The 11,291-nt window shown below is 34.3% G+C and overlaps 1 protein-coding gene across 3 annotated transcripts; it reads left to right on the forward strand.

Annotated features, from left to right (window-relative positions):
* The first annotated feature begins 2,096 nt into the window (after positions 1 to 2,096).
* Positions 2,097 to 10,983, forward strand: SLOMO (F-box family protein). Of its 3 annotated transcripts, none has more exons than XR_002349487.2 (18): positions 2,097 to 2,948; positions 3,294 to 3,558; positions 3,694 to 3,826; positions 3,998 to 4,094; positions 4,180 to 4,377; positions 4,465 to 4,735; positions 4,830 to 4,928; positions 5,024 to 5,112; positions 5,306 to 5,405; positions 5,489 to 5,659; positions 6,157 to 6,309; positions 6,616 to 6,776; positions 6,849 to 7,047; positions 7,563 to 8,029; positions 8,117 to 8,180; positions 8,493 to 8,579; positions 8,695 to 8,831; positions 10,431 to 10,983. XR_002349487.2 is itself a non-coding variant. In XM_016307370.3 (17 exons), the coding sequence occupies exons 1-17, from the start codon at positions 2,524 to 2,526 to the stop codon at positions 8,773 to 8,775; spliced, it is 3,060 nt and encodes a 1,019-aa protein (XP_016162856.1). In that variant the 5' UTR covers positions 2,097 to 2,523; the 3' UTR covers positions 8,776 to 9,146. The 3 variants fall into 3 exon arrangements, 1 of the variants encoding a protein (XP_016162856.1); XR_015886072.1 differs by lacking the exon at positions 10,431 to 10,983 and adding an exon at positions 9,575 to 9,897; XM_016307370.3 differs by lacking the exon at positions 10,431 to 10,983 and having other exon boundaries at positions 8,695 to 9,146.
* Positions 10,984 to 11,291: the final 308 nt, after the last annotated feature.

The following is an 11,291-nucleotide window of genomic DNA, read 5'->3' on the forward strand; positions in this document are numbered from 1 at the left end:
TTGAAAATAATGTAATGTAAAAATGGCATAACATTTTTCTTTATAGTAATTATTTAGAAATTTATCTTAAAACAAAAGATAAAGCATAACTAACTTTTTTTTCATCATAATTCTTTGCACTAATCCAGCTTAATCAATGGGTAGCCTTTTTGTACTTAATTTTAGTATATTCATTTCTTTGCATAATGTATGAAAATAATTAAATTATCTGAAAAGAATAGGTTTAATTATTCTGTTGATCCTTATAATTTTGTGAAATTTTTAATTAGGTCCTTATACTTTTTTTCTTTTTAATTGGGTTCCTGTACCAAATTTTTTTTTTAATTGAGTCCTTCTTAGTAATAATTAGCTTAATTTTATAGGGACTCAACTAAAAAAAGGAATTAGTACAGGGACCTAAATAAAAGAAAAAAAAAGTGTAAAAATTTAATTAAAAAAAAATTGGTGTAAAAACTTAATTAAAAAAAAAGTATAGAGATCTAATTGAAAATTTTACGAAACTATAGGACCAGCAGGTTAATTAAACCAAAAGAATAAACCACAATACCTATAGTCATACACATTCTGCAAGATGTACCAATAAGTCTTCCTAATTGTCCTTGATTATCTAATTATATTATTTACATGTTACCAAAGTCAATTGAAACTTGATATACTTTAAATGTCTGAGTAATAATTTTTAGACTTTATAGTACATTTCCGAGACATGAATAGAAGACTTGTTATTATTATAATTGTTTAGAGGCACAAATCAGAAGCATACACGAGTTTTCCCTTTTGCACCCAAATTTCAATTTCATTGAACAAGAAAAAAAATGATAAAATCAAAACTTTATATAGTATTATAGTTTGTGTAGCAACTTGTAAGCACACGGTCGCCAAAGAAAGAGACAAGAGTCACTACAAAGCATTTTCAAAGTAAAGTAGGAGTATATATATATATATATATATATATATATATATATATATATATTTCCTTTTACAAATTTTGGTTTAAGCTTCTTTCTTTCTAAACATTATATTTTTATGTCAAGTATTTTAAAATTAATTTAATATTATCGAACCGTTAATTCAGTGAAAAGATTAGGAAGATAACCATTGTTTAGATAACCATTTTCATTTTGTGGCATTGTTCTTTTGTTTATATTTTTTTATTCACAATGGTTAAATGAACAGTGACTTACCACATAGGACAGTTAAAAACTTAAAATACACATGACCTGTGTTAATAATTTTTTTCTGAAGTTAATGGCTAAGATAACAATGAATCAATTTTAAATTTTTGGGAAGAAAAATAAAAATATTTAAAAATATTACTTTAAATTTAACCAACTATGCTATAGTAAAATTAGTACTAGTATAAAATATATATTAAACTAGTTTTTTAAAATTTTTAAAATTTAACATATTTAATTATTTACCATCTAAACTAGTTTTTTGTTTATTATTATTTTATACATTTAATAAATAAAAAACTGATATAACAGAGAATTGACAATTTGAAAAATAAATCCATGTATAAATTTCGTTAGAAAGAATCTTTATTCATATATCTATTTATAAAAAATATTTTCAAAGTTTGAACATAAAATTTTCCATAAAATAACAAAATATTTACCATTTCAAAAAATTGTTAATTTATTATTATTACATATATTTTAATAATAATTCATAAAAATAATTAGATTAATATAGAATGTGTTAATAAATAATTTAGATATTTTAAAGAGAAAAAAGTTAGTAAAGTAATAAAATAAAAGATTAATTACTCTTAATTTTGTAATTTTTATCAAATATGTTTTTATTATTTTAATTTAAGAGTAATTACCTCTTCACTTTATAACTTTATAACTTTATTATTTTATTACTTTACTAATTTTCTCACTTTAAAAAATCTCAATTTGTTAATAATAACAAAATACATTAATAAATTGGTAATAATTTAACAATATATTTTTAATTTTATATTTTTAAAGATTATTAGTTAAGTGCCCATAAAATAATAAACTCTAATATTGTTACTAGGTAATAATAAACCCATTTATCGCACCGTTGCAAAAATTATTACATAAGAGTATAAGCCCAAGACCATGCTCAGAACGACGTCGTAGTCAATGGTCAAGCACTCTCTCCTCCAGTCTTACCCAACACAAAAGCGTTCTTCATTTTCATTCATTTCCCCTCAGAGAGATATTATCAAAAAAAAAAAAAAAATTCCAAAGAGAAAACCAAAGCCAGAGCCGAAGCAGCTCCCTAGATCCGATCAGATCCATTCAACTTCATCTCTCTCTCTCTCTGTGTGTTAGATTTTCTCTCTCTAAAACCCCCTTTCTCTCTTTCTGAAATTTCCCTACACAGCACTCTTTTTACCCCAAATCCTTCAAATTAGGGTTTCGTCTGTTCCTGATTTCGCTTTCAATTGGAAGAAAAATGCGCGGGATCGAGAAGAAGAAGACGCATGGTACCTGAAGCCTTCTTCTCCGCTGGACAAAAAAGTGAAGGAAAGAAAATAAATATTATTGCATGAAGCTTTGGTGCTTTCTATGCTTCAACGAAGAAGAAGAGGTAGAAGATAAAAAGAGTGATAACAATCTAATGAAGCGTAACGACGAGGACATCTTCAGAAACGACGACGTCGTTTCGGGGACGGCGATTCCTGTCGACGAAGAGGAAGAAGAAGAGGAGGAGGAAGAGGAAGAGGAAGAGGAAGAGGAAGAGGGAGAAGACGGCGTTTACGACGATGCCGCCGCTGCTCTCGTTTTTGGAAATGACAACGACGAACGACCTGCTGTGCCGGTTTCCGGTGAGCTATTCCGGTTGTTCGAGGGCTATGGGTTCGGTTCATGGGCCGGTCCGCGCCGGTCCGAGGGGGAGAGCAGCTCCGGTTCTTCCGCTGCTCCCGCCGGTTCGGAGAGCCACAAGCGGCCCAAGGTTTACGCTGATTTCGGGTGAGTTTTTGGTTTTGTTGGCTTTTTATTCGTTGTTGATGTTGGGGGTGAATACTTGTTGCATGATTGTTTTCTACTCTCAGGGATCAGTTCTTGAGTGTTTTCTTTGGATTAAGATTATTCTAGGGTTCAGCACAAACTTTAAGTATTATGTGTGTATGGATTGTAAGAGAGGAAAAAGGCGGTTGTTTCTTTGTGCACTATGGTTATTGCTGTTGTTAGTATGAGCTGGAAAATGAAAAATGTTGCAGCATATGTGTTATATTTTGCTTCAAGAAAAGAAAGCCCAATCATTTTCCTAAGTTAAGCTGTTGCCAAATATGATAGATGATTGCGTTTTTGCAGTGAATGTCATTATGCAACCTCTGCGTCTTTTAATACTGGGAAGTCCACTGCATCTGCTGACTATGGAGATTATGATTATCTTCAAGGCTCGTCTCCTCAACCGACCAGTGATGTATGTTATGATGATTTTACATTGATGTGTACTGGTGAGGAGAATGGCTTTAATGCGAGCTGCGTGAAAGACGGCGAAGGAGACGATAGTGACATTTCAAAGGGAGAAGACCTAGAAGTCAGGATGGATCTCACAGATGACTTGCTGCATATGGTATGATATTGGATGATGATCATTTTTATACTTATTGATACTCCGTTAAATAACTTCAACCCCTGATGATAAGGTCCCATGTAACCCCCTCATGTTATTTTACTTACATGCACTTTTCCTTCCCCTGTAATTTAGGTGTTCTCATTTTTGGATCATCCCAACCTTTGCAAAGCTGCCAGAGTTTGTAAGCAGTGGCGAGTTGCTAGTGCTCACGAAGACTTCTGGAAGAGTTTGAATTTTGAAGATCGGAATATATCCGTAGAACAATGTGAGTCTGAATGTATATGTTTTACTAAACTGTTCACCATGGATCGTTTCTGCTGCTGTTAAATTTTAACATTCACAGAAGCTTAGGAATTTGTGCTGTGTCACTAGAAGTCATGCTTTAGCCAAGTTTTCTAGGTAATGTGCTTATCTCAAGCTGTATATCTGTTTACAGTTGAAGACATGTGTAGGCGGTATCCAAATGCTACAGCAATGAGCATATCTGGTCCAACTATTTACTTGCTGGTCATGAAAGCTATCTCTTCATTGCGGTAGGTATTTTTTGCAGTACTTAGGAAGTCAATAAAGTTATCATGGTCTCAGCTCTCCTGCTGATTTGTTATAAATTACTTTCAGGAATCTTGAGGTGCTAACCTTAGGAAGAGGACAGATAGCAGATACTTTTTTTCATGCGTTAGGTGATTGTTCTATGTTGAAGAGATTGAATATCAATGATTCTACACTTGGAAATGGCATTCAGGAGATATCTATTAACCATGATAGATTGTGCCATATTCAGTTAACCAAATGCCGTGTGATGCGAATAGCAGTCAGGTGAATATGCTGAGATTTAACAGAAATTATGATGTTACTTTGGCACTTTATCAAGGAGCTAACATGTAATTGTGTATTCTTTCTCAGGTGCCCACAGCTAGAAACCATGTCACTGAAGCGTAGTAACATGGCACAGGTGGTTCTTAATTGCCCTTTGTTGCATGAGCTTGATATAGGTTCTTGTCATAAACTTCCTGATGCTGCAATTCGAGCGGCTGCAACTTCATGCCCACAACTAGCGTCTCTAGACATGTCTAATTGTTCGTGTGTTAGTGATGAAACTCTGCGTGAAATAGCACTGAGTTGTGCGAACCTTAGTTTTCTTGATGCATCATATTGCCCAAATATATCTTTGGAGGTATGCTTTAGACTCTGGAGTCAGTTGTTGCGTTCATAGATTGAATATCACTTTGTATGACATGACTGATTACTGTCTTGTTTTCTCGTTGAAGTCGGTTAGACTGCCAATGTTGACTGTTTTGAAGCTTCACAGCTGCGAGGGAATCACTTCAGCCTCAATGGCTGCAATAGCTCATAGTTATATGTTGGAGGTATGTAATTGGTCTTGGATGCTGATATTAAGGATATGTCTGAATTCCTTAGTTTACATATTTAGGATGCATAAATGATGTCACTGTTACTGCAGGTTTTGGAGCTTGACAATTGCAGTCTATTGACTTCAGTGTCTTTGGATCTACCACGTTTGCAGAATATTAGACTGGTACACTGTCGCAAGTATGTTTCTGCTTCCCTTTTTCCCCTTCTGCAGCAAACTATTCCAATTGCTTTTTAGTTTTAATATTAATCTTTTCCCTTCTCTCTTAGTTGAATAGTATGCAATACAACACAAGTATTAGTCCAGTTCTAACTTCATACTTAATTTTCTGCATTGGCTTTTATAATTTCTTTCGGAATTGTTCATTGACAGATTTGTTGACTTGAACTTGAGGACACTAATGTTGTCTTCTATACTGGTGTCCAACTGCCCTGCGCTTCACTGTATCAACATCACTTCAGATTCACTAAAAGTATGTCTAGTAATTACTTGTCATTTCTTGCTACTATGCTCATGTATATAGCGGTTTAAATCACAGATTTTGTGGCAATGCAGGAATTAAAATTACAAAAGCAGGATAGTTTGACAACATTAGCTCTGCAATGCCAGTCATTGCAAGAAGTGGACCTTTCTGAGTGTGAATCTTTGACGAATTCAATATGTGATGTATTTAGTGATGGTGGAGGTTGTCCTATGTTGAAATCACTAGTTCTTGATAATTGTGAGGTATGTGAATAAGTTCATCTGATTTGGTGTTTGCTTGATTGAGTTTACCCCATTCATGGTTTTCATTAGATGCTGAGGCTATCTGCCTTATTATACTTGCTTTTCGTAGAACTTACATAAGTGATTGAATCATAACTTAATGAAAAACTTACCAGAGGAGTTTTAAGATGTTAGTAGTTTTTTCTTAACTATGTGATTGCATTTAACCTTTACATCTCCAAAAGCATTTTGGTACCGCTACGGAAATGAGTCAGAATGATTGACATGACAGGGTTGTTATGAAGATAAATGGAATCATTGAAAAGCTTTTTCTTTCGATGTGTATGAAGTATTCATTGTCAAAATACTTTACACTATCTACTTACATATTTCCACCTTCGACCTGTTAAGTGTCCTGAAAAATTGTTTGATTTGATCTTTACCCGGGTAGTTGTAATTAATGTAGGTTAGGTTCTATTTCTGCTGTCTTATTACTGATCTTGTTTTGATGAATTCAGAGTTTAACATCAGTCCGATTCAAAAGCACCTCGTTAGTGAGTCTCTCTCTCGGTGGATGTCGTGCAATTACTACCCTTGAGCTTAAATGTCCTAAGCTTGAGAAGGTTATTTTAGATGGTTGTGATCATTTGGAAAGAGCATCATTTTGTCCTGTAAGTGTTTTAAATTTATTAGGTGCTTTATTTGTTTGTTTTGCTTGAGGTGGAACTTCCAAAATTTTTATGCTTGTGTAAATGAGCTTTTTGCTGTCTTACAAGCCTTAAGAACTGTTTTCTACACTTTGGAAACAATGCCATATAGTAAGTTTCTCTTTTCTCTCATGGCATTGTGGTGCTGTTGAAGGGGGGAGTAGTAGTAGTTGGTTAAGTACTGGGATTAGGTGTATGCAATAAAGTCGAGGAATTTAATGTGCTGGTATGATGGAACTTACTTTTTTCTTTTCTTCATCTGCTTTATAGGTTGGTCTTCGGTCTCTCAATTTAGGAATATGTCCAAAATTGAACATTCTCAGCATTGAAGCATCGTCAATGGTCTCACTTGAGCTGAAAGGTTGTGGTGTACTATCTGAAGCATCCATTAATTGTCCTCTCTTGACATCTCTGGATGCTTCTTTTTGCAGGTGATGTTTCACTCACTAATGAATTCTTATCCTCCTCGTACATGGACTGATGTTTGTTGTTGTGACATACAGCCAACTCACAGATGTCTGCTTGTCTGCTACAACTGCTTCATGCTCCCTGATTGAGTCACTAATATTGATGTCTTGCCCATCAATCGGTTTATCTGGTCTCTGTTCTCTGCAGTTTCTTCCAAATTTGACTCTCCTCGATTTATCATACACTTTCTTGGTCGACTTGCAGCCTGTTTTTGAGTCTTGTTCACAGCTAAAGGTAAGAGTTGCAGACAATTGTGTGCATATGGTGGCTATTGTGAAATTAGATCACGTATTGCACAAATAGTTGTTGCCCCCACCCCAACAGAATAAAGACATTTCTATTAGTGGTGGTTGTGTGTTATTTTCAGTCCAAGCTTTAGGCCGATTTAGTCTAGTTGCTTTTATTGCCTCCTGATAAAGTTGAGATCTTAGTTTTATTCATTTTTTATGCATAAAATAACTGTTGATGATACTTAGGTGCTGGCTTATATGTCTCTGTGTGTATGTTGGCGGGGATGGGTGGTTGTGTAATTTGTTAGAATATCTAGTTTTAAAAAATAGAATAGGGGAAGGTGTCAGGGGGAAGGGGGCAAAATTTGTAATTCCTGTGTTTTTCAACCAAACGTATTCAAGTTGTTATACAGTTGTGACTTTGTTGTCCTTAGTTCACGGATATTGGAATCTTTTGCAACCTTTGATTGTGTAGTTATTTTATGCACCTCTGATAGTATCATTCTTGTTTTCTTGAAGGTATTGAAGTTGCAGGCGTGCAAATATCTCACAGATTCATCCCTTGAACCTCTTTACAAGGGGGGTGCTTTACCAGCACTACAAGAGTTGGACCTGTCATATGGAACCCTGTGTCAGTCTGCTATCGAAGAGCTGCTTTCTTGCTGCACACACCTTACACGTGTAAGCTTGAATGGCTGTGTGAATATGCATGATTTGAATTGGGGATCCAGTCTTGGGGAGATTGCCGAAATGACTGGTGTGAAGATCCTATCCCATCCAAGTTCCTCTGAGATTGTCCACGAGTCAAGTGGGCAACCCACACGGTTACTGCAGAATCTCAACTGTGTCGGATGTCCAAATATCAGGAAAGTGTTCATTCCATTGACAGCACATTGTGCCAATTTATTATACCTAAACCTCTCTCTCTCAAATAATTTGAAGGAGGTTGATGTTGCTTGTCTGAACCTATGCTGGCTTAATTTAAGGTAACTTTTGACTCTTATCCAAAAATGTGGATGGTTTTTCTATACTTGTATTTTAGATGTGATAATGTTTTTAACTTGTCTATACAGTAATTGTGCTGCTTTGGAAGTTTTGAAGCTAGAGTGCCCAAGATTGGCCAGCCTATTCCTTCAGGTTACTAGACTTCTCTACCTTTCATTTCTCTCTCTCTTTTTTATTTATTATTTTGAAAAATGAGTGCATTATGCACCTTGCTTTTTAAATGCTATTGTTCTAGAATCTCTTTTAAATTCTTGGCTCCTATTGGCATTAGCTTTGGTTAGTTTATCAAAATGTTGGAATTAGTTCATCAGTTGTTGTCCATGAAAGGTGTTGCCAATCATGGTCAAAATTGAAGTTCCGGGCTTCCTGCAATTTTTTTCCTTCATTTTATTGACATTTTGGGTTTTTTTTTTGTTTCCGGATGGGGTAATTTTGGTTTTGTAGTCTTGCAATATTGATGAGAAAGCTGTTGAAGCCGCTATTGCTAGATGCACTATGCTGGAAACTCTTGATGTTCGCTTCTGTCCAAAGGTGAGAGCAAGTGCCTCTTAAATGTGGGCTCTCTGCAGAGTATGCCAACTAACCTTTCATACATAACGAAATTAATATGTGTTTGACTATATGTTGTGTCAACACTGCCTCACAGATAAGCTCAATGAGCATGGCTAGATTACGTGCTGCTTGTGCTAGTTTGAAGCGTATATTCAGCAGCTTGTCAACTTCATGAATTTGACAAAAGGATCTTCAAAGTTATCTAGTGCACTTGGAGTGAAGCTGCACGTGGTAACAAATCTATTTATTTCCTTATGTATTGTACATGGTTAACTTTCTCATTGTGTTTGGCATATAGAAATCAGGTGATCTCATGTATTGTCAAAATAAATTGTGTTCTAAATGTTACTGTAAATTTGACATTTCAATTTTGCTGATGCATATTCTGTTCTAAAACAGTCTAGCCTTGTTTGTTGTATAGAATAGGTGTATCTGATCCCTAGGTGTTAGTATGACCTTTTGCATTAGTAATGATATTTCTGGGTATGTAATATATTAGTTAGGTATCCACGTCTATATTTTGATTTTATGAAATTTTGTTTGTAACTCGCTGTAAAAAATTTAATGCTGGCCTCACCCCAAAACCATAAAATAAGTAAATACATTGGAGAAAAGAGCTGATATCAAGTGCTTAACAAGATGGATTAAAAAAATTCTCGTCATTTGAATAGTAAGAGTCTAATCCTCTAAATTCTTTCTTTTTTAAAATCAATCTTAACTCACGGTTAATGACTATCACAATGTCCAAGTTGGCTCACTAAGGTACTTTGATTTTATTTTGGAGAGCTGGTTTTCCCTAGTTTTTGGCGAGGAATGTTTGGATTACATATTTGCCGTACAAAATCGAGAAAGAGCCGTAACAAAGCTTTACATGAAGCATAGTTTAAGGAAATTCCGTTTGAAAAGATTATGTATTTTACACAATTTAGAGTGGAAATATCTAATCCTTTCTCATAAATATTGTTGGTACTCAGATCTGTCATTGAAGGAGTCGGAAAGCTGTAACCAACTATGCCAAATAATGGCATATAATGTACAATGCCTAAAATTTTGTACTAGCCTCCGTTAACTTTTAAGTGTCTTCATCTACCATCTTCAAACTAGTTGATGGATCATAAATTTGTTACAAATCATGACTATTAGCGTGTAGACGTTGACATTAACACCATCGAATTATAAGAATGGTGTTACATGTACAAGTATTCTTGTAACAAAAGTCCAACAAAGTTGGTGCAAATCCAGTGGAAAAAATCAAAAGTGATCATATGTGGGATATATGTACCATTTCTTTTCTTCCTACGCAAATTTTTTGAAGTATATAGCACACAATTTTGCACATAACAGAAGCTAATCGATATATATAAATTTTTTCATATAGCACATTTTTTGCACATAATATATATATTTTGCTGCGGATGTATTTTGTTAGTTGTGTGAGTTAATGTTGGGTATGTAGTCTTCAAAAAAATTGTGTTACACATCAAAATTTGTTATAACCAAGATTTTTGTGTTGTATACCAAGATTTATGTGCTCTGTATATTTCATTTTTATAGTATACAAATTTTTGCATATAGCACACATTTTTTCACATAGCATAGAAATTTTCACACATAACACAAATTTTGCTGCGTGAATGTTCTTAAAGTATAGTCCTCAAAAAATTTATGGTGCACATCAAAATTTATGTGCTACGTACCAGGATTTTTGTATTGTACACCAAAATTTATGTGCAGTGCATATTTTATTGATTGGGTGTCAATGTACTGTATACCAAAATTTGTGTGTTATGCACCAAAATTTCTTTGTTCTAGTTCTTTTAATATTTATAGGAAAAGAAGATGAATACGACAAAGACGACGATGGTGATGATAAAAAGAGGATGAGGAGGAAAAAAAGAAAAAAAAGAAAAACAATAACATCAAAAAGAAAAAGAGGAAGACAGCGGAAGCGATGACGATAGTGGTGGCGGTGGTGACAACGATAATGGTGTTGAAAAAAGAAGTGCGCAAAAAAAGATGATGATGACGATGATAAGGAGGAAGAAGAATAAGTGTTCAAGTGTATACAAAAGAGAAGAAACGCACGGACTTAGTTAAAAACTTGTTCAAAAAATGCTTGGCCGCCTAGTATTTTTTGAATTATAATGCAATGTTTATCATCTCAAGTGCTGTTTCATTTTTGGAGTGCTCTATCTGCTGAGCAGCGAATAGGGTTAATGAAATGTCCTGATATGTAAAAACCTATGGATCAAACTTTATTTTTCTCCCTATAGTTAAAAGCAAAGAGCAAGGGATCTGAACTACTCTAAAGGAGCCCTTAAGCAAAGATAAGAGATAAAAGAGTTGTTTGACGAACAAAGAAATAGAGAAATGAGTTGTCAAATTGAATATACACTGATATGGGAAAGGGGTTTTCCATTGCTACTTTCAAATGCACAAGGAAAACCTAGAAGCTATAATTGAAATTTGCTATTGCAACTTGAAAGTTGAAGCTTCCTCTAAGTCTGAGTTTAATTTGCCATGAACTTCAGATTGGTGGAACAACGTGGACTGAAATAGATGCATGGGCTTTTGATAAATTCATTGTTTGAATGCAATAGATACCAATGAAATGGAATTACTACTGTTTTGAATTCAATATATATATATATATAGCTGTGTCTTTCAATTTTATCTTCTAAAAAATATTAG

This window comes from Arachis ipaensis, chromosome B6 (genome assembly GCF_059453495.1).
Source record: "Arachis ipaensis isolate K30076 ecotype BB chromosome B6, ASM5945349v1, whole genome shotgun sequence".
Lineage (NCBI taxonomy): Eukaryota > Viridiplantae > Streptophyta > Magnoliopsida > Fabales > Fabaceae > Arachis > Arachis ipaensis.

Coding starts and splice junctions, on each gene's coding strand:
- SLOMO (XM_016307370.3), top strand. CDS start 2,524: ATGAAGCTTTGGTGCTTTCTATGCTTCAACGAAGAAGAAGAGGTAGAA. Junction 4,929..5,023: donor CTCATAGTTATATGTTGGAG/GTATGTAATTGG, acceptor CTGTTACTGCAG/GTTTTGGAGCTTGACAATTG. Junction 5,660..6,156: donor TAGTTCTTGATAATTGTGAG/GTATGTGAATAA, acceptor TGATGAATTCAG/AGTTTAACATCAGTCCGATT.